Source organism: Bombina bombina, unplaced genomic scaffold, assembly GCF_027579735.1.
Source record: "Bombina bombina isolate aBomBom1 unplaced genomic scaffold, aBomBom1.pri scaffold_398, whole genome shotgun sequence".
NCBI lineage: Eukaryota > Metazoa > Chordata > Amphibia > Anura > Bombinatoridae > Bombina > Bombina bombina.
In genome coordinates, this window is record NW_026512801.1 from 420978 (window position 1) to 445637 (window position 24660).

The window sequence follows — 24660 nt, forward strand, 5'->3', positions numbered from 1 at the left end:
TTTGGTCCATGCATGTTTTGAATGTCAGTGGTACACTTTGGGTCAAGGGGTAATCAGAGTTTGGTTTGATAGTTTCATTTTATATAAGCTAATTTTACTCCATAGAGCCCAGTTTAGATAATCTTTATAATCAGGGGGGGAAATGCTTTAAGTTTTATGCATGTTGACACTATTCTTATGCACAACGCCTTAACCAGAGGATTTAGCTCAAATTACCTAGAGCTGTGCTATATTGGATAACCTGGCGACTAGCTTTAAATATGTACATCTACATTTTATATCCAAATGTTCCTCTAATGTAGCCGCATAATGTTTGTATATTATATGCTGAGAGTTGTTTGTTTTGCAGCTAGTTTATTCTTATGTCTTCTACTTCCACAATTGTTTTATATGAGAAGTCTGTTATTATGGCTTAAATTGCATTAAGGGAAGGCCTTCTTAACAGAATGTACAATCTAGCTTGTTTTATATGTCCCTCATGACATTCGGTTCTCATAGGTTTATTTGCTACTTTATTATCAGTGCCCTGCATCCCCTGCTCCACTCCATAATTCATAGCAGTACTAGGCACATTAGATGCATAAGTAGGATATATAGTGCCCAATATGAATATTTCTGAGGATATGCCCTGTTACTCAATTTCAGATAGGCTTCTTACCCAATATTATGTGTCCATATAAGCTCTATTACTAATTATTTCAGATATTAGTATCTTTGTAAAATAATTTACTTGGTTAGTATGCCTTACCACATGTCTGGACTTAATACATGATATATGTCAATTAAATCATGGAGATATAGGTGAGCCATTTTGCAAGTCTTTCTATAAAGGTAAAAATATACCACAGGCGATCCTAAGTTTTGACACACATTATATGTCCATACTGACTTCCTTTAAGCCTCTACTTGAGGGACTCGTATCTTTTTCAGGATGTGACCTCCCATTTCTATCTGACCCCTCTCCTCCCTTTCCCGCTGGCGATTAGTACCTGCGGGTCATACCCCTACTCCTTTTACCTGCATCGCCTATAGATGGCACCTCCCCAGGAGAGGGGTTCATGTAGTGGCCCTTAACTGACTTTTTGTGTCTATAGAAATGTCCCCCCCCCTGTTTGTATCTTCTTTGGCAATTTCCCTTACACCCATATGCCCTAGTTTTCATATTTTAGAGTTGTTCTCCAGGAGTATACTCAAAAGCCCTGAGATCCAATCCCATTCCATTCCATTTTACATCGCCCTGCAGTTTGTATTTTCAAGATTAATCACATGGCTCCGCCCCCCCCTTCCCCTCTCCCCTCTTCCCCCCATTATGAGCGGCTCTTGCCCGCTGCGTCCCCCCCCCCTATATACTCAGGCCTACGGGAGGCCTGAAAGATACCAGCTCCCTTCCTCTCACTGTTTTCAGCATATAGAATACCCTTTATTTGAGAGTAGGGACCACTAGTTACCTGTATTATAAAACCGAGACTTCATTTCTATATGCCCCAGTCACACATGTTTTGATTTCACTGTTCGCACTCCGTATTTAAGGTCATGAAGTCGGTGCTATAACTTATGTCAAATGTTATTTCTCTGTTTTCAACCTAGATATCTTCCATATCATTGACTCCTATTATTATATAAATATTGAACTTCTATTGACTAGATAATATTTTGACAAATCATATATTAGCACACCAATGTCTTAACTTTTATGTACCTTCCATGTGTGATATGTATCAGTTAGTTTTCTTTTTGTATTTGTTTTGTGCTGGGACATGCTTCCTTCCCTGTTATCTCCATCCATTGTCTCAATAAAAATTATTCAATAAAAAAAAAAAAAAGACTCAAGCATAATTTTTGGGGTGCCAATGGTACTTGGTCTCAGGGCCAGATTGGAACTGAAAATACGCCCATGAATTTTTAAAGCAAAGCACACACACCCCATTTGTTTTTTAATCATACACTATAAATTATTAGTACCATAAATGACAAAAAACTGTGGGTTTGTAGATTGTGAATGTCTTGACAAAGGCCAAAATGTTGACTTTATTACATGGATAAATAAATAAAAGTTCATTTTCTATATAAGACCGACCTGTGAGTGCCTTCATAATAGCTGTTTGTGCACCCAAGATGTAGTAAAGCAAGTAGTGAGTGCATTTTCATGGACACCCACACATATTTATATATATATATATATATATATATATACACACACACACATATACATATATATATATACACACATACATACACACACACACATATATATATATATATATATATACACACATACATACACACACACACATATACATATATATATATATACACACATACATACACACACACACATATATATATATATATATATATATATATATACACACATACATACACACACACACACACACACACATATATATATATATATATATATATATATACACACATACATACACACACACACACACACACATATATATATATATATATATATACACATACATACACACACACACATATATATATATATATATATATATATATATATATATACACATACATACACACACACACATACACATATATATATACACACACACACACACATATATATATATATATATATATATACACACATACATACGTACAGATCAATAGACAGAGGTAGACAGACATACAGATATATAGACACAGACAGGCAGACAGAGATAGACATACAGATATACAGATAGATATACATAGAAATATATACAGATATAGATAGATTATAGATAGATAGATAGATAGATAGATAGATAGATTATAGATATACAGATAGATAGACAGACAGACAGACACAGAAAGACAGACAGATACACAGTGTATGTAATCTTTGTTGGTTTGCAGTAACTATAAGCTTTATATGGGGATTCAATGTTAGTTACTTTCACAACTCACATAAAACAGTGATCAGGCTGTACACAAATATAAATCAAGCTGCCTGATCACAGACATTCCACACAATCTGACTGCAACTCCTGCTGATGTGATAAGGGAGGGAGAGGGAATGTGTTTATGATAGAATTCAGGAAGCAAGCAAAAGCACTAAAATAGAGAATAGATGTCAAGATTTTAACCCCAAATGTCTCTTGCTGGCTGCATGTGTATTTCAAGTGAAATTAAAGTGTATTGCTTTCTGCATGTTGAGATATATATATATATATATTACAGAGATAGGGCACTTACATTATCCCCCTCAGTGATTCTACTTTCCTCTGTGCTCAGAACAGCTCCTTTTCTTGTTTCCTTCCATCTATGCTGGGCATTGTATTTCCTAAGCATTAGCACAAATGTGAAAATAGTTTACACAGGCAGAGGGTATATTGTATCTGTTAGGAGAACTTCTCACAGTCGCATGCATCATGCTGCCTTAAGGCTGTGACACACTGCAAGCGGAGCGGTGCGCAGCGTATAGATGCGGATGTGCGCACTCAGTGTGTCCTGCCTTTTCATCTCTGAGCTCTCTGCTGCTTCAGGTCGTGTAGCTGAGCGCTCAGAGATCAAATAATTGAACTTCAGAAGCGATGTGACACGGTGCGAAGCAGCTGCATCGCCTCGCGCCGCGGCAGCTGCTTCGCACCGTGTCGCATCGCTTCTGAAGTTCAATTATTTTTTTCTTTTTTTTTTCTTTCATGATTTAGATAGAGCGTGTAATTTTAAACAACTTTCTAATTTACTTCTATTATCTAATTTGCTTCATTCACTTTATATCCTTTGCTGAAAAGCATATCTAGATAGACTCAGTAGCTGCTGATTGGTGGCTGCACGTAGATGTCTTGTGTGATTGGCTCACTTATATGCATTGCTATTTCTTCAACAAAGGATATCTAAAGAATGAAGCAAATTAGATAATAGAAGTAAATTTGAATGTTGTTTAAAATTGTATTTTCTACCTGAATCACAAAAGATTTTTTTGGGGTTTAGTGTTCTTTGAAGCGCCACTGGGTGGAAGTCTGTAGCAGACCTGATCTTCAATGCTCTACATATCCATTTTGCGCAAAGGAGGGATAGCGGAACGGCTCACAGCCTTTCCTTCTTTGCGCAATATGGATATGAAATCTTGATGGATCGCTAAGTTAAGTTTTTTTTGCATGGTGCTGGGGGGGCTAGGGGGTACCTTGGGATACAAAAATATACTCATGAATTGGAGATACGTCTGATATATATTCAGCCCTTATTAATGCCTTTGTCAGTACAATGTATAAGGCTCAAAGGGCTAATGAACTGTGCATTGCTGTTGTAATTCAGAGTGATTGGTTGCAATTTCTTTAGGTGCATGTATATTAAGTAGACTCCTATAAAATATGTGTTTGAGTAGATGATACAGCACTTAACTTTATACCAATGTCTCTTATACCATGATGACAATTTTTTCGTTATGATAACTTATTTGTCATGTTATTATTGTATTCAGCTAACTTGCACAGTAAATATTTGTAGTATACACTCACCCGGTTTGGTTTGGCGTACAGCTGCCACGTCCCGGTTCCACACAGCTTGGTCCTCGCTGGGCTCTTAATGTTGTTAGCAAACACGCCTTGGGAACCAATGTAGTATTTCAGCAAGGGATAGTGGCCTCTTTTAGGTGTATAGACAAACCAGGTGGGGATATATATATATATATATATATATATATATAAAATCATTAAAAAAAATGTATTTTGGAGGGGAGGATTCAGCTATGGAACTGAACGGTCGCATCTCACAGTAGCTCCGGCTAAATTCTTTTGAAAAAAACTCTTTTGGCCGTTCAGATTCCCAAACTTTCACAAATTTGGTAACATAGAAGATCTAGAGATATTGGTGTTTGTAGTGGTGGAGCAGAATACCCTCCTGATGAACAGATTCTATCTTTCTGAAAGCAGGCCTACAACCTAATCACTCTAGGAGCGGCCATTCTCATCAACGCATGATTATCAAGCCGCAATCTAGCTTAGCTTAACTACGAAGAAAAGAGGCTGTGTAGAAGTACGCTGCCCTTCCAACTGTCGAGGGAGCACTTTGGAACAAGACTACTAGTGAAGCAGGTTCTGATCTCAGAACGTTATAGCTGCGCAGTATGGAGACAGGGGCAGCATGGGACTCCCCAGTTCTGGAGCTAACCAAGCAGCAATTCCTCCAGTTCGTAAATGACCTCAGATCTGTGCTTCACCTACCACTGATGCCTCCCACACCTACCCGCAAACTGAGCACAGAGGGACCTTCCATATTGAACCCTGAATGTTGCCATGCAGCCGAGCTACAGAACACAAATGGCCACCTACCCAGACAAGAGCGCACTTCCGTATCAGCCGCCATAAAAGAGATTAGAAACGTAGGCTCAGACTTTGCCTCAGATGAGGTGCGGATCGGTAAGCTAATTCCTAGCCACTGTAAGACGGATGCACAAAGCACCACTCTGCTGGCTAAGAATACTTCACATGCCACCGCACAGATGACAGAGCAGCAAGCTAACAAGGGGAAGCAGGCTTACACTTCTTGGCGCTTCTGGGTATATATGTTGGAGATAAACAGCCGGAACATGCAGGATCGCAAGTGTGAAAGTTTGCCAGGGGACCTTGCATTGAACAGAGCTTCTGATGCTGGTTGGTGGTCAGTGCTGGGGTTTTTGCAACCAGTGCAGTATGCTCCTTGTGGCCTCCGTGAAGGCATTGGCTAATTGGGACATAACCTCCGTGCTGACAATGAGAGAAATGTGTGCAGCCTGCCGGGAATTCTCTACAACCTATTTTGTGACTATGTTTTCCATGTTGTCTCTGTTTGTTGCTGCATGCTTTATATAGTTTTCAATTCATGAATGTTTAAGCATTATCTTTTTGTTCTACAACCTTTGTCACAAGAACCAATGTTTGCCAGGATCTTAAAGTTTGAATTTTATACTCACTTCTACTATGTATTACAGTGCCTCCATGGGGAGCTGATATAAATGCTCAGAACATATAGATAACACTTAACATGGGTTTAGGCTTGATACACATACCAAGTGCAGTACTCATGATTCAGGCACACTAGTTCCAAATTATCTACCCTACTGAGATACAATGCAATTTGTAATGTATGGGACAACTTAAAGTGTGTGGTCGTTGAACCCCTATCTTTGACTCTAACTGCTATCACCTGTTCTTTCACACATACATCATAGTTGAGAAATAGAGAAGGTGGGTCAAATTTAGATTAAGTTGGGTATGACTCCATTGGATGATAGAGATCTTGCATCTGTGCTGACCAATGGAACTTTGTATCTAATGTTGCAGGGCATAGGGCCCATGCCCTGTGGCAGATTCAGATTATATCCTCCCATATATCTCCCCACCCATGTAACAGGGCATTGTTCTCCTGGACTCCCTATATATGTCTGAGGTGGTATGTTCAAATGTTTTACTTGAGAGAGTCCCAGTTCTCTGTGTTTTAGTATGTTTATTGCTGCAAGTTCCTGTCTTGAATTACAGTTAAAGCAAACAATGTAGAGAGTATTGCCTGCATGTCTGAATGGTCCATCCTCCTGTTTAACTGCCCAGTGTACTGCTGGGATATAAGCTCTTATTTATATAAAACTACGTCCTCTGCTTACCTAGAGGAGTTTATCAGGGCTTCACATTACCAACAATTTGGGCACTGGTACAATGTCCCTTGGATCACCGCAGAGTAATGTTATATACTTGATATCCTGGTGACTCACCGATAATTATGTATTGTATACCCCATATAGTGCAAAGTCTATGTAGGATGAGCATCTTTGTTTTTGCAACTACTGGGCATATAATTTCTCTATTAGTTGCTCTCACTGGTTATACTCTGGGACCTTTTATATATTAGTTCATTATGTAATGTATATGTGTGGTATGTATAGGGGAACGATAGACCCTCTTTTTGTTTACTCATTTGCCTATGTCAGACATTTAATCTTGTGTGATCCTAATAACAACTATCTAGAATGTAGCAAAAAAAGCCTTAGTGTGAGCTGGACCTACACTACGGTTACTCCATATAGTCTCCCTCTTCATAATATTATAAATGAGCTACTTAACCAGTGCTGGGTTTACTGTCTGAAACATCTAGGCTTTCTCATGCAGGGTATGACATTGACCCATTTTTCAACTAGCTCGTTCCCATATGTCCTCTGATCACCCAGAAGCTCGTGATACTCTTAGAATACATATGCCGCTTTGCTTATATATTTTGTTTACCACACTTAAATTAACACCTCCCCCCCCCCATAATGTACCTCCTATATCAGGAGGGTTAACTATGCGGTTTCTCTAGTCAATGCCGCACCCTAATTCCCTTTTTATAATTATATCTTACAATACAAAACATTATTGACATTAGTTTTCCTCCCAAGCCTAGCAAGATTGCCTAGCATTATCATCCTTTTTCACAAACCGAATATCTATACTTCCCTAAGCAACTCTTATATAACTAATTAAGCCCAAAAGGTCTTAAATGTCCATTAAGGGAATTATATTTCTACTTGTAAGAATAGCATCACAGAAAAGTAACCTACAAAATCCGAGGTCATAATTGTGAGATCCAAGAGTGGTCTCTCTTTTTCCTTTTACCTTCCCTCACTTTCAGTTATTTCCCTTATGCTTGGTCCAGGAAGGACCTCTAGCGTGGATCAGAGAAGGTTCACCTTGATATAGGCACTGCATACTAACTTTGTTGTTTTGTTTGTTTTATTATGTAACACTTTCAGAAAACTTACTGTATGCCATTTTTGCTACATACCTATACTGTTTGTATGCCTATTTTGAGTACCTCAATAAAAAAAAAAATAATAATAAAAAAAATGTATTTTTGGTTGTTTTTTTTTAACAGTATTAAAAAAGTGTAATTACACACATAGGACAGGGGAGGCGCTGCCTCACCTGCCTCCTATGACAGCACGGCATTAACCCCTAAACCTAACCCTAACGTAACCCTAAGCCTAACCCTAAACCTAGTCATAACCCTAACACCCCCTAACTTTAACATAATTAAAATAGAGCTAAATTAAACTTACAATTATTAACTAAATAATTCCTATTTAAAACTAAATACATACTTACCTGTGAAATAAAACCTAATCTAGCTACAATATAACTAATAGTTATATTGTAGCTAACTTAGGTTTTATTTTTTATTTCACAGGTAAGTTTGTATTTATTATAACTAGTTAGACTAGTTAGTAAATAGTTATTAACTATTTACTAACTACCTAGTTAAAATAAATAAAAGCTTACCTGTCAAAAAAAACCTAACCTGCCTTACACTAAAACCTAAAAATAAAAAATACTAAAATTACAAAAAATAAAAAACCTACCATTACAAAAAATAAACAATAGGCTAGATTACGAGTTTTGCAGTAAGAGCTGCTCGGTACTAACTTGCAAGTTATTGCACCGCTAACTTCCCTACAGCGCTGGTATTACAGGTTTATAAAAACCCGGCGTTAACAGGCAAAAAGTGAGAGTAGAGCAAAATTGAGCTCCATACCGCACTCCAATACCAGCGCTGCTGAAAGCCGCGGTGATCTGGTTTTACGTGCTCGTGCACGATTTCCCCATAGACATCAATGGGGAGAGCCGCCTGAAAAAAAGCCTAACACCTGCAAAAAAGCAGTGTAAAGCTCCGTAACGCAGCCCCATTGATTCCAATGGGGAAAGAAAATGTATGTTTACACCTAACACCCTAACATAAACCCCGAGTCTAAACACCCCTAATCTTACACTTATTAACCCCTAATCTGCCGCCCCCAAAATCGCAGACACCTACATTATACTTATTAATCCCTAATCTGCCGCTCCGGACATCGCCGCCACTATAATAAACATATTAACCCCTAAACCGCCGCACTCCCGCATCACAAACACTAGTTAAATATTATTAACCCCTAATCTGCCACCCCCAACGTCGCCGCCACTATACTAAATTTATTAACTCCTAAACCTAAGTCTAACCCTAACACCCCCTAACTTAAATATAATTAAAGTAAATAAAACCTACTATCATTACCTAAATAATTCCTATTTAAAACTAAATACTTACCTATAAAAAAAAACCTAAGCTAGCTGCAATATAACTATTAGTTACATTGTATCTAGCTTAGGGTTTATTTTTATTTTACAGGCAAGTCTGTATTTATTTTAACTAGGTAGACTAGTTACTAAATAGTTATTAACTATTTACTAACTACATAGCTAAAATAAATACAAATTTACCTGTAAAATAAAACCTAACCTGTCTTACACTAACACCTAACCTTACACTACAATTGAATCAGTTACCTAAATTAAATACAATTACCTAAATTACAAAAAAAACCCCACTAAATTACACAAAATAAAAAAAGAAATTATAAGATATTTAAACTAATTACACCTAATCTAATAGCCCTATCAAAATAAAAAATAAGCCCCCCCAAAATAAAAAACCCTAGCCTAAACTAAACTACCAATAGCCCTTAAAAGGGCCTTTTGTGGGGCATTGCCCCCAAAAAATCAGCTCTTTTACCTGTAAAACAACCCCCCAAAAGTAAAACCCACCACCCACACAACCACCCCCCCAAATAAAATCCTAACTAAATAAACCTAAGCTCCCCATTGCCCTGAAAAAGAGCATTTGGATGGGCATTGCCCTTAAAAGGGCATTTAGCTCTTTTTCAGCCCAAACCCTAATCTAAAAATAAAACACACTCAATAAACCCTTAAATAAACCTAACACTAACCCCGAAGATCTACTTACAGTTTTGAAGACCGGACATCCATCGTCAACAAAGCCAGGAGAAGTCTTTATCAAAGCGGCAAGAAGTCCTCAACAAAGCCGGCAGAAGTCTACATCCAGACGGCATCTTCTATCTTCATCCATCCGGCACGGAGCGGCTCCATCTTCAAGACATTCGGTGCGGAGCATCCTCTTCTTACGACGACTCTTCCAGAATCAAGGTTCCTTTAAGTGACGCCAAGATGGTGTCCCTTGAATACCGATTGACTGATAGAATATCCTGGCTTCGTTGAGGACTTCTTACCGATTGGATGAAGACTTCTCCCGGCTTCGTTGAGGATGGATGTCCGGTCTTCAAAACTGTAAGTGGATCTTCGGGGGTTAGTGTTTGTTTTTTTTAAGGGTTTATTGGGTGGGTTTTATTTTTAGATTAGGGTTTGGGCTGAAAAAGAGCTAAATGCCCTTTTAAGGGCAATGCCCATCCAAATGCCCTTTTCAGGGCAATGGGGAGCTTAGGTTTTTTAAGTTAGGATTTTATTTGGGGGGTTGGTGGTGTGGGTGGAGGGTTTTACTGTTGGGGGGTTGTTTGTATTTTTTTTTACAGGTAAAAGAGCTGATTTCTTTGGGGCAATGCCCCGCAAAAGGCCCTTTTAAGGGCTATTGGTAGTTTAGTTTAGGCTAGGGTTTTTTTTATTTTGGGGGGGCTTTTTTTATTTTGATTAGGCGTAATTAGTTTAAATATCTGATAATTTCCTTTTTTATTTTGTGTAATTTAGTGTTTGTTTGTTTTTTGTAATTTAGGTAATTGTATTTAATTTATGTAAATTATTTAATTGTAGTGTAAGGTTAGGTGTTAGTGTAAGACAGGTTAGGTTTTATTTTACAGGTAAATTTGTATTTATTTTAGCTAGGTAGTTAGTAAATAGTTAATAACTATTTAGTAACTATTCTACCTAGTTAAAATAAATACAAACTTGCCTGTAAAATAAAAATAAACCCTAAGCTAGATACAATGTAACTATTAGTTATATTGTAGCTAGCTTAGGGTTTATTTTATAGGTATTTAGTTTTAAATAGGAATTATTTAGGTAATGATAGTAGGTTTTATTTAGATATATTTTAATTATATTTAAGTTAAGGTTTTATTAGGGTTAGGGTTAGACTTAGGTTTAGGGGTTAATAACTTTAGTATAGTGGCAGCAACGTTGGGGACGGCAGATTAGGGGTTAATAATATTTAACTAGTGTTTGTGAGGCGGGAGTACAGCGGTTTAGGGGTTAATATGTTTATTATAGTGGCGGCGATGTCCGGAGTGGCAGATTAGGGGTTAATATTTTTATTTTAGTGTTTGTGATGCGGGAGGACCTCGGTTTAGGGGTTAACAGGTAGTTTATGGGTGTTAGTGTACTTTGTAGCACTTTAGTTATAAGTTTTATGTTACAGCTTTGTAGCGCAAAACCCATAACTACTGACTGTATGGATCGGTATTGGCTGTACCGCTCACTTTTTGGCCTCCCAGGCAAACTCGTAATACCGGCGTTGTGGAAGTCCCATTGAAAAAGGACTTTTTGAAAGCTGCGGTAATTACGTTGCGTTACGGCCAAAAAATGTGTGCGGTGCAACTAAACCTGCAAAACTCGTAATACCAGAGGTAGTGAAAAAAGAGGCTTAACGCTGCTTATTCACCCATACCGCAAAATTCGTAATCTAGCCAAAAATTATTCAAAACAATAAAAAAATAAAAATGATTCCTATTCTAATACCCTTTAAAAAAAAAAAAAAAAAACACTCCAAAATAAAAAAACCAAATCTATAATAAGCTACCAAGGGCCCTTAAAAGGGCCTTTTGGGGGCCCTTAAAAGGGCCTTTTGTAAGGCAATGACCTAAAGTTAACAGCTCTTTTGCTACAAAACAAAACAAACACCCCCTAACAGTATACAAACCCCCACCCCCTAAACCCACAAAATAAAAATAAAGTTAAACCTAATCTACCCATTGCCCTGAAAAGGGCATTTGTATGGGCATTGCCCTTAAAAGGGCATTTAGCTCTTTTGCTGCCCAAGCCCTAATCTAAAAATAAAAACCCACCCAAAACGAAATAAATACATTACACAAAATAACAATGAAATTATCAAAAATAATAAAAATTATTCCTATTCTAATACCCATTTAAAAACAACAACAAAAAAAATAAGAAACCTAATCTAGAATAAACTACCAATAGCCCTTAAAAGGGCCTTTTGTATGGCATTGCCCTAAGTTAAACAGCTCTTTTACCTGAATTTTTTTTTATTACAAAGACCCACTAACATTACAAACCCCCACCACCCCCAAACCCACAAAATAAAAAATAAAAAACTATCTAAAAAACCTAATCTACCCATTGCCCTGAAAAGGGCATTTGTATGGGTATTTTCCTTAAAAGGGCATTTAGCTCTTTTGCTGACCAAACCCTAATCTAAAAAAAAAAACACCCATAAAAAACTTAAAAAAACTTAACACTAACCCCTGACGATCCAGTTACAGTTTTTAAAGTCCTGCTTGAACGATCTTCATCCAGGCGGCGAGAAGTCTTCATCCAGACGGCCTCTTCTATCTTCATTTAGGCGGTGAAGTCCTCATCCAGGCGGCATCTTCTATCTTCTTCATCCAGGCGGCCTTTTCTATCTTCATCCAGGCGGCATCTTCTATCTTGATCCAGGCGGCGCAGAGCGGGTCCATCCACCTGGATGAGGACGTCGCCGCCTGGATGACGATGTCAGGGAGCGGCGGAAAAGGGGTTAATAATTATTTTTATTGGCGGCGATGTCGGGAGCAGCAGGTTAGGGGTTAATAACTTTATTATAGTATTTGCGATGCGGGAGGACATAGCAGCGCTATGGAAGTCCCATGAAAAAACGTAATTTTTATGTGTGCGGGACTGATGTTGCGGTACAGGCTAAAAGGCTTGCGGTACAGCTATACCGACAAGACTTGTAATGACTGCAGTGCTGTTTTAACGCTGAAATTACCATTTTAACAGCGTTAAAACCTGAACGCACAACTCGTAATCTAGCTGTTAGTTTGGAAGCAACAGCATATTGTATTCCTGCCATGAAGCATTTTTCTTATTCTTAAAGGGACATTATACACTCATTTTTTCTTTGCATAAATGTTTTGTAGATGATCTATTTATATAGCCCATGACATTTTTTTTTTTTAAAAAAATGTTTAGTTTTGCTTATTTTTAAATAACATTGCTCTGATTTTCAGACTCCTAACCAAGCCCCAAAGTTTTATGTGAATACCGTCAGCTACCTTCTCCAGCTTGCTCCTGTTTGTGTAAATGGTCTTTTCATATATATATTTTTATATTACTTTAGAATTCAGATTATGGCATTTAGGTCTTATTACATTAAATCTTTACACTTTCTATTTTGTATTTTAATGCATTTAGATTCTGTATACAGTAGTTTATTTAGGATTGTGATTTTACAGGTTCTAATTATGCTTTGACACTTAAAGAAGTGTATTGTGAATTGTAAGCACACTTCACCAGCATACAGCTGGTAAAATAAATCAATGACACCTGCTAGTGTAAAATGCTTAGAGAATATAATTAATATTGTGAAAGAGCTTTAAACATCCCCTGGGAACTCCCTTGTTAGGACCAAGGAATTCCGCTTTCCCTCCCACTTACTGTCAGTTGTTTTTTACATAGAACAAATGCAAAATGCAAGTGTACTTTGTAAAAAATAAACAAAACACAGAAATATACTAAGTATTATCCTTATTTGCTAAAGTAACACAGAAACTTTCAAAGCCTAATCAGAATGTGTAAAATCACTGCTGTATACTGGACCCAATCAGAAGTACAAAGTAATATAAAATACAAAGCATAAAGTGTAAATGTAATAAAACACTCATGTTATTCAGTGCTGGGCTTGTTTCTCTTTACCGTACAGAAATGTATGGAAATCCCCATAGAGAAGTATAGCAAATGTACCTGTCTAGAACCTGGTGAAAAATCTTGTAGTGCTCATCATCTATTCTGAGCAGAGAGCTTTAATGGAAGCAGCTCTCATCTATCTGGGACTTCCAGCTTATGCCCTTTTTCTTAAGAGAATTCAGAGAGTTCAGCCCCTGTGAAGTCTACACTATAATTTCTCTCTAAGAATGAATCTTTGATCTGCGTGGCCATAGAACTATCAAAACTGAAAAACTGTGAAATCCCAAAGTTTATACAAAAAGTTTGAGTCCCTATGCTAGATATGCTGATGTACTCAGAGCAAAGATCATCATGAGACTAATTTGCAGATGCAAATCTCTGCCTTTAAATGCATAACAACCTGTTCAAATTATGAAGGTGGGTTGTCATTCTCATGGTGACCCCCTCACTGCAGGCTTCAGTCATTGGTGGTGTAGTGGACAGCACTCCCAAAGTTGCATGCCGGTAATCACAGAGAGGGCAGGACCTGCTCTTTTGAAAGAGAAACACCACACAACACATAGAGTTTTTCTGGGAATGGGACTTTATATGGTTAATAAAAAAAAAAAATCTGCTATGCCTTGAGACCCCTATTAATTTTATTTTATAGTAAACAAGTTTAAATAAAAGTATTAATTTTGTCTGTATAGTAGGGTGATCACCGTGGTGACAGTGATAACCTTGCAAATAAAAAGTGCTTTTATTTCTTTACTGACTCAAATAGCTCCCTCTAGTTTATATTATAACCCCCAAAAGCCTGTATGGGCCCCTTTTTTGCATGTGGTTACCCTTAATGAGAATTTACTAAGCCGTTCACAGTAACAGCAGTGGTCACTTGGTCATTTTAAATATTATTTACTAAAATCTTAAGAAAAATGTACATTATATTTTATAGTTTTGTTGCAGCTTTCTCAATCACCATGAAATATAAATAAAATCATGGTGTATCTGCTGGGCTTGCTAAAAAAAAAGCCAATACATAATTTATATGGCTTACAATAGTGTTAAAATGAAAGCAGAAAAAAAACTTAAATCTCCTTTGCACAGGGGTGTGAATAGGGCAGGAAGGGGTTAAATATGTAGAAATGTATAAAGTTTTAGCCTCCATATAGTAATGAATGCCGCCATGTTCTTTCCTCGGTTTCCTTTGGATTGAAAGCCTTTTTTATATTATCTCCTCTGCTGAGCCCAGTTTGGGACAGTTATAAATAAGCCACAAGAGTAAGGATCTCCTCGTGTTTAATGTCCGTTTAAGAATGATTTCTACAGTGCGAGAATATTGTGTGACAAGAGAGAAATTATTCAAGTATTAAACACAGTAATTAAAATTCATTAAAAAGCTCTTGCTTTTGTGTAAAAAGTGTGCTCCTCTTTCAATAATCTTTTTTTTTTCTATTTTGCATGTACATTTTATTTAAATATCTTTGTTGGCATGCCAGCATGCCACCAGTCCTGCAGATTAAAATAGGTTTTCTGGGTTTCAGAAAGTGTTATTCTTTTTAAAAACTGTGCTTTGTTTAAAACATGGGACCACATTTAACAAGCTGCAAAAGCAGCTTAGGGCTCCAGCTTTTCAGGCTCACCTGAAACGCTAGTTAAGTAGAAGCGGTCTAAGAAATCCAGACCCGGATGATTGACAGCCCTTGCTTGTGGCCATTGCTTGTGCAATGTTAAATAAATGGAGCCCATGGTCTTTAATAAATGGAGCACATCACAAAAGTGATGTGCATTCAGACTTTTCATTATCAGATTCAGACTAATTCCGAATATGGCCACCGCCAGCAGCATTCAACCATTTTCGGAGCCGGACGTCTGTGTGCTGATCCAAATATAGCAAAATGCTGTTGGCGGCACCATATTCGACATTTGTTTGGTAATGAAAAGTCTGAATGGACAGCTCTAGTTTTTAAATATGTATTATATGGTAAATAGCAAGTCAGTATTTGTTACTTTTGTTATAATTGCTCTGAAAATGTGTTTCCTTTTTTTAGTTTAGAAGTGATAAAAGAAGATAATGTTGTCCTTTCCTCCTCACTGGATTGTACAATGCGTCTTTGGAGCTTGAATGGAGAATTCATTGGTAAGTTATTTTTGAGTGAAACAGTAACATTTGCGTGCGAACGTTAAGGGGTTATCATGGGTGTTTTCACGTGTGGTGTTTATCGCTCGTCTTACAAAAATCAGAAAAGGAGACTCACAAGAAAGAGCAGATAATTCAGAAACTCTTCTGGCAGAAGAGATTGCCAAAAGGAACAAAACTTTCCAAGAAAGTAATTTAATGTCCAATGAATGCATAGGTTCAAACGGAGGAGCTTGAAGAGCCCCTAGAACCAAATTCAAACTCCAAGGAGGAGAAATTGACTTAATGACAGGTTTGATACGAACCAAAGCTTGTACAAAACAATGAATATCAGGAAGATTAGCAATCTTTCTGTGAAAAAGAACAGAAAGAGCAGAGATTTGTCCTTTCAAGGAACTTGCGGACAAACCTTTATCTAAACCATCCTGAAGAAACTGTAAAATTCTTGGAATTCTAAAAGAATGCCAAGAAAAATGATGAGAAAGACACCAAGAAATATAAGTCTTCCAGACTCTATAATATATCTCTCTGGATACAGATTTACGAGCCTGTAACATAGTATTAATCACAGAGTCAGAGAAACCTCTTTGACTAAGAATCAAGCGTTCAATCTCCATACCTTTAAATTTAAGGATTTGAGATCCTGATGGAAAAAAGGACCTTGCGACAGAAGGTCTGGTCGTAGCGGAAGAGTCCACGGATGGCAAGAGGCCATCCGGACAAGATCCGCATACCAAAACCTGTGAGGCCATGCCGGAGCTACCAGCAGAACAAACGAGCATTCCTTCAGAATCTTGGAGATTACTCTTGGAAGAAGAACTAGAGGCGGAAAGATATAAGCAGGATGATACTTCCAAGGAAGTGATAATGCATCCACTGCTTCCGCCTGAGGATCCCAGGATCTGGACAGATACCTGGGAAGTTTCTTGTTTAGATGAGACGCCATCAGATCTATTTCTGGAAGCTCCCATATTTGAACAATCTGAAGAAATACCTCTGGGTGAAGAGACCATTCGCCCGGATGCAACGTTTGGCGACTGAGATAATCCGCTTCCCAATTGTCTATACCTGGGATATGAACCGCAGAGATTAGACAGGAGCTGGATTCCGCCCAAACCAGAATTCGAGATACTTCTTTCATAGCCAGAGGACTGTGAGTCCCTCCTTGATGATTGATGTATGCCACAGTTGTGACATTGTCTGTCTGAAAACAAATGAACGATTCTCTCTTCAGAAGAGGCCAAGACTGAAGAGCTCTGAAAATTGCTCGGAGTTCCAAAATATTGATCGGTAATCTCACCTCCTGAGATTCCCAAACTCCTTGTGCCGTCAGAGATCCCCACACAGCTCCCCAACCTGTGAGACTTGCATCTGTTGAAATTACAGTCCAGGTCGGAAGCACAAAAGAAGCCCCCTGAATTAAACGATGGTGATCTGTCCACCACGTTAGAGAGTGTCGTACAATCGGTTTTAAAGATATTAATTGAGATATCTTTGTGTAATCCCTGCACCATTGATTCAGCATACAGAGCTGAAGAGGTCGCATGTGAAAACGAGCAAAGGGGATCGCGTCCGATGCAGCAGTCATAAGACCTAGAATTTCCATGCATAAGGCTACCGAAGGGAATGATTGTGACTGAAGGTTTCGACAAGCTGAAATCAATTTTAGACGTCTCTTGTCTGTTAAAGACAGAGTCATGGACACTGAATCTATCTGGAAACCCAGAAAAGTTACCCTTGTCTGAGGGATCAATGAACTTTTTGGTAAATTGATCCTCCAACCATGATCTTGAAGAAACAACACAAGTCGATTCATATGAGATTCTGCTAAATGTAAAGACTGAGCAAGTACCAAGATATCGTCCAAATAAGGAAATACCACAATACCCTGTTCTCTGATTACAGACAGAAGGGCACCGAGAACCTTTGTAAAAATTCTTGGAGCTGTAGCTAGGCCAAACGGCAGAGCCACAAACTGGTAATGCTTGTCCAGAAAAGAAAATCTCAGGAACTGATAATGATCTGGATGAATCGGAATATGCAGATAAGCATCCTGTAAATCTATTGTGGACATATAATGCCCTTGCTGAACAAAAGGCAAGATAGTCCTTACAGTTATCATTTTGAACGTTGGTATCCTTACATAACGATTCAATATTTTTAGATCCAGAACTGGTCTGAAGGAATTCTCCTTCTTTGGTACAATGAAGAGATTTGAATAAAACCCCATCCCCTGTTCCAGAACTGGAACTGGCATAATTACTCCAGCCAACTCTAGATCTGAAACACAATTCAGAAATGCATGAGCTTTCACTGGATTTACTGGGACACGGGAAAGAAAAAATCTCTTTGCAGGAGGTCTCATCTTGAAACCAATTCTGTACCCTTCTGAAACAATGTTCTGAATCCAAAGATTGTGAACAGAATTGAACCAAATTTCTTTGAAAAAACGTAACCTGCCCCCTACCAGCTGAGCTGGAATGAGGGCCACACCTTCATGTGGACTTAGAAGCAGGCTTTGCCTTTCTAGAAGGCTTGGATTTATTCCAGACTGGAGATGGTTTCCAAACTGAAACTGCTCCTGAGGATGAAGGATCAGGCTTTTGTTCTTTGTTGAAACGAAAGGAACGAAAACGATTATTAGCCCTGTTTTTACCCTTAGATTTTTTATCCTGTGGTAAAAAAGTTCCTTTCCCACCAGTAACAGTTGAGATAATGGAATCCAACTGAGAACCAAATAATTTGTTACCCTGGAAAGAAATGGAAAGTAGAGTTGATTTAGAAGCCATATCAGCATTCCAAGTTTTAAGCCATAAAGCTCTTCTAGCTAAAATAGCTAGAGACATAAACCTGACATCAACTCTGATAATATCAAAAATGGCATCACAGATAAAATTATTAGCATGCTGAAGAAGAATAATAATATTATGAGAATCATGATCTGTTACTTGTTGTGCTAAAGTCTCCAACCAAAAAGTTGGAGCTGCAGCAACATCAGCCAAAGATATAGCAGGTCTAAGAAGATTACCTGAACACAGATAAGCTTTTCTTAGAAAGGATTCAATTTTCCTATCTAAAGGATCTTTAAACAAAGTACCATCTGACGTAGGAATAGTAGTACGTTTAGCAAGGGTAGAAATAGCCCCATCAACTTTAGGGAATTTATCCCAAAATTCTAATCTGTCAGACGGCACAGGATATAATTGCTTAAAACGTTTAGAAGGAGTAAATGAATTACCCAATTTATCCCATTCTCTGGAAATTACTTCAGAAATAGCATTAGGAACAGGAAAAACTTCTGGAATAACCACAGGAGATTTAAACACTTTATCTAAACGTTTAGAATTAGTATCAAGAGGACCAGAATCCTCTATTTCTAAAGCAATTAGTACTTCTTTAAGTAAAGAACGAATAAATTCCATTTTAAATAAATATGAAGATTTATCAGCATCAATCTCTGAGACAGAATCCTCTGAACCAGAAGAGTCATCAGAATCAGAATGATGATGTTCATTTAAAAATTCATCTGTAGAGAGAGAAGTTTTAAAAGATTTTTTATGTTTACTAGAAGGAGAAATAACAGACATAGCCTTCTTGATGGATTCAGAAACAAAATCTCTTATGTTATCAGGAACATTCTGCACCTTAGATGTTGAGGGAACTGCAACAGGCAATGGTACATTACTAAAGGAAATATTATCTGCTTTAACAAGTTTGTCATGACAATTAATACAAGCAACAGCCGGAGGAATAGCTACCAAAAGTTTACAGCAGATACACTTAGCTTTGGTAGTTCCAGCACTAGACAGCGATTTTCCTGAAGTATCTTCTGACTCAGATGCAACGTGAGACATCTTGCAATATGTAAGAGAAAAAACAACATATAAAGCAAAATTGATCAAATTCCTTAAATGACAGTTTCAGGAATGGGAAAAAATGCCAATAAACAAGCTTCTAGTAACCAGAAGCAAAGAAAAAATGAGACTGAAATAATGTGGAGACAAAAGCGACGCCCATATTTTTTGGCGCCAAATAATACGCCCACATTGTTTGGCGCCTAAATGCTTTTTGGCGCCAAAAATGACGCCACATCCGGAACGCCGACATTTTTGGCGCAAAAGAACGTCAAAAAATGACGCAACTTCCGGCGACACGTATGACGCCGGAAACAGAAAAGATTTTTTGCGCCAAAAAATGACGCAATAAAATGAAGCATTTTCAGCCCCCGCGAGCCTAACAGCCCACAGGGAAAAAAAGTCAAATTTTTAAGGTAAGAAAAAATGAATGATTCAAACGCATTATCCCAAATATGAAACTGACTGTCTGAAAATAAGGAATGTTGAACATTCTGAGTCAAGGCAAATAAATGTTTGAATACATATATTTAGAACTTTATAAATAAAGTGCCCAACCATAGCTTAGAGTGTCACAGAAAATAAGATTTACTTACCCCAGGACACTCATCTACATGTTTGTAGAAAGCCAAACCAGTACTGAAACGAAAATCAGCAGAGGTAATGGTATATAAATAAGAGTATATCGTCGATCTGAAAAGGGAGGTAAGAGATGAATCTCTACGACCGATAACAGAGAACCTATGAAATAGACCCCGTAGAAGGAGATCACTGCATTCAAATAGGCAATACTCTCCTCACATCCCTCTGACATTCACTGCACGCTGAGAGGAAAACCGGGCTCCAACTTGCTGCGGAGCGCATATCAACGTAGAATCTAGCACAAACTTACTTCACCACCTCCATAGGAGGCAAAGTTTGTAAAACTTAATTGTGGGTGTGGTGAGGGGTGTATTTATAGGCATTTTGAGGTTTGGGAAACTTTGCCCCTCCTGGTAGGAATGTATATCCCATACGTCACTAGCTCATGGACTCTTGCTAATTACATGAAAGAAATATATTTTTGTATGTGAAGAACACTGAAATGTGAAATATTCATATTTTTATGTTGGATTAGCACACATAAGAATGTGTGATTGTGTTTGCACGCAGGTAGGGTGTTTCTTCCACTTTTTTTCTTCTTTGACTTCTATGGGGTAATATTTAAACGTGCACGCGATATTCTAAGTTTGTTTTTTTTACTCACGTCAGGTTAGGACGCAAGCGATAACTTTGTATTTTCCATCTGTAATATGACCGCAACCCGATGCGTGCAAAAAGCTTACTTCTAGCGCAGTTAGCGCAGGAATGTTAAATAGTGCTTCACTTGTTATCTGGCCTTTAAAAGGAGAATTTAATTAAGCAAATTTGCATGTCATATTATTCAAATGGAGAATCCCATATGTCTTCATGTTGGAACATAGTAAATACCCCAGAGCTGTGGATATGCATTGCCACTCTGATAAACTGACAGCAATTGTGACATTTTATACTTCTACTGAAAAAGAGGTCACTTATCTTTTAGCAGACCGCTCGTTTGCCCCATTTAATTGATACAATTGGGTCATTAAGTAAAGAATCGCAATACTGAACACTGCATTTTAGAGGTGATATAAATATATTAAATCAGCAGGTTTAATATAAATATACACTTATTTTTGGAGAGAATAATTTGCAAGTTTAACAACTGTTTTTGGGCATAATATTTATCTGTATCTTTGTGCTCACTTTCAGGGACATTTGGACAGAGAGACTTATGGGAGATTTCTACTCCTGCTTCTTGGAAACACCCTATGGTGCCCCATGAGATTTTGGTAGATCCAGAAAGTATGCCCAGCCACCCAGTGCTTGAAGGAGAAATGCATATGTCAGACACTGTTTCTTCTGTGGAAAAACAGGATAAAGATATTTCCGATAATAAGGTTTGGGGATGCTTCCAATAATAGATAACTGTGCTTTAAAAAAACTAATTGCATGACATAAGAATATGTTTTACAGGACCAAATTATCAAATGAAAACGTATCCATCTTAGACTAGAGAGTAACTGTAAATCCTGCAAATGTGTTTAATGGACTTTCACGCAATTTTTCATTGACATATTTTAATTTCATATGACAACCAACAATTTCTTAGAAGAAGCACAATGCTCCTTTTCAACTTAAATATATATTTATGTTGTGACGATTCAAAGGAATAATTACACCAGGAATGCTATGGTAATTATCTTAATGAGATGTCAATTTACAGTGACTATAGTCCTGAAAGTGGGCTACTAAATTGCGCCTTCTTCCTTGTCACATTAATATTTTGTATTTAGAAAGTGATTATGGAACAGAAAATGATTGCTAATGTAGAGGGAGCCACTTTCTTTTACTCATAAAATACTATGTGTGCTAATATTACAGCATAACATGAACAACTGTGCCAAGTTCACAGTCACCGACAGTGATATCCAAGAAGAAATTGACAAGCTGGATGTTTCAATTTGTCAAGAAAAATGGTAAGTTGCCATATGTGACTGATCATCATGTGAAAGATTTATTTGTGTGACTACAAGGAAATAAGATACCTACTGTATACTAAACAGGGTTTTCAAGGGATGGATTCCTGAGCAGCTCTTGAATTTCAGGCATTACACAATGTACTAACAAATTAGAGTTGTAATTGATTGTACAAAATATATTTGGTATACAGATTAACAACGCAGTGTTGTTTGCTGATACTATACTTATAGAAAGTATGGGCTTGATTAATCCCTTTAATGCAATTTTTATTTCATGATTCAGATAGAATATACAATTCTAAGCAACTTTCCAATTTACTTCTATTATCTAATTTGCTTCATTCTCTTGATATCCTTTTTCGAAGGAGCAGCAATTCACTACTGTGAGCTAGCTGAACACATCGGGTGAGCCAATGATAACAGACAAATATTTGTAGCCACCAATCAGCAGCTAGATCCCAGTAGTGCTTTGCTGATCTTGTGCCTATATATTTATGCTTTTCAACAAATGATAGCAAGGCAACAAATCAAATTAGATAATAGTTGTAAATTGGAAAGTTTAAAATTGTATGTTCTATCTAAATCATGAAGGTTTAATTTTGACTTTTCTGTTCTTTAAAGCTCTAGGAACCCCAAGATTCAGTTTGAAAGGCAATCACCTGCCCTTTCAAACTGTAACTTGGAGGTATCAAAACACATTTCACTTAAATCTCATGAATTTTCACAGTAAACTTCCTTAAACTAAATAGGATAATAACATGACTGTGCCTGCACATGCCAGATGCACACTCCATTGCAAGTCCTGGAACTAGCATTCTTTACAGATGGGTGTGAATACTTAGGACATTTTGAAGTAAATATCTTGCTTTTTTACATAGAAATGTTAAGGTGATTTGGGTATCATGTCCATTTAAGGAAGTTTACTGTGAAATCTCATGAGATCACAGCAAAAGCAATGCAATACCTCAGCACTGTTTGTTTTATATTAACTTGCAGCTTTACAGCAGCTCTAACTGTTCACAGAGCACTTACTCTGATGAGCTGAAGAGATTATGAGGTAAATTATCTTCCCTTTTTACATAGAGATGTTCAGGTGATATTTTTATGTCAGCTTTTTACTGTTATGCTCCATTACTTTCAAGTGAATTTACATATAAATATTGTGTCCCTTTAAAGGGACATGAAACCCAATTTTTTTCTTTCATGATTCAGATAGAGAATACAAATTTAAACAACTTTCCAATTTACTTTTATTTTTTAAATTGCTTCCTCTTGTTATCTATTGCTGAAAGGTTTATCTAGGAAAACTCAGGAGCAGCAAAGAACCTAGGTACTAGGTGGCTGCATATATATACCGATTGTCATTGGCTTACCCATGTGTTCAGTCAGCAATCAGTAGTGCATTGCTGCTCATTCAACAAAGCATACAAAAAGAACAAAGAAAAATGTATAATAGGAGTAAATTAGTAAGTCACTTAAAATTGCATGCTCTATCTGAATCATGAAAGAAAAAAATTGGGGTTCATATCCCTTTAATTAATTTATCTTACACTTTGGACAAACTTGATGGGCCTTCTGATTCTTGTCTGCTGTCAAAATGTATATTTGTATGAAAAAGTTTCCAAAATTAAGCATGTACTATCTTGGTAATAAATTACACCTTTGCAGTATGATAAAAGTTGAAGCATTTACCATTTTTTGCATTAAGCAAAACCTTTATTCTACTTTCTATTTAACTTTGTAGGCTGCGCCATGAAAAATACAGGAGGCTACAGGAATCTATGAATCACAGTGGATTAAGTATCTATAACTCTCTTAGATGCTGTGACCTTATTAATGTATCTCTTACATTGAAAAAGCCAAACATGTCCGCAGTTGGTTCTGATCCCTTCCAAAGTGATATAACATTATAAAACAAGCAGTTAATACGGAAAATGCGGACCTATTATCTCATTTATTCATGAGACTGACATGGAATAAAATGTTACAATATAATCAAAAAGTCAAAATGGTCAATCCTGATTCATTCAAGAGGCTTTTCAAGGGATGTGTCGATAAACTGCAAAACAGAGTGGATTTTGCTATAAAACCGTCAGTTTCAATGTTTCTAAAACAGTTTGTTTTGTATGCAGATTTTTTGCAATGCAGTTATTAATTTCAGGTGGACAAATCAAAAAATGAATTAAAGAATTAATGAAAGTAACCAAATCAGACTCCAATCTTTCCATTGTTATCTGCCACTCCACACACAAATACTTAATGAATGTTTATTTATAAATTTGGAACACACTACAACCTTTAATCTCCTCTACTCTGGACCTATTTTCAGTCAGGACCAGGGCAGAGTCTATAATGGGTCCTAATGGAGAGAATATGATTGCCTTCATTAATATGAGTGTCCAAGTCACATATATACTGTATCTATGTATCCCTTTTGCATTTAGGATGCAGTTGGGTTTAGACTGTAATGGAGAGTTGGGGGGAAG

The 24660-nt window shown here is 37.2% G+C and overlaps 1 protein-coding gene across 1 annotated transcript in view; it reads left to right on the plus strand.

Annotated features, from left to right (window-relative positions):
- The window catches only part of LOC128644541 (WD repeat-containing protein on Y chromosome-like), a 385306-nt gene extending 360924 nt beyond the window's left edge, over positions 1-24382 (plus strand). The window contains exons 27-30 of the mRNA XM_053697119.1: positions 15689-15777; positions 21405-21592; positions 22077-22171; positions 23919-24382. Of these exons, the coding sequence (XP_053553094.1) occupies positions 15689-15777; positions 21405-21592; positions 22077-22171; positions 23919-24087 (541 nt within the window). The 3' untranslated portion in view covers positions 24088-24382. The remainder of the gene's footprint in view (positions 1-15688; positions 15778-21404; positions 21593-22076; positions 22172-23918) is intronic.
- The last annotated feature ends 278 nt before the right edge of the window (positions 24383-24660 follow it).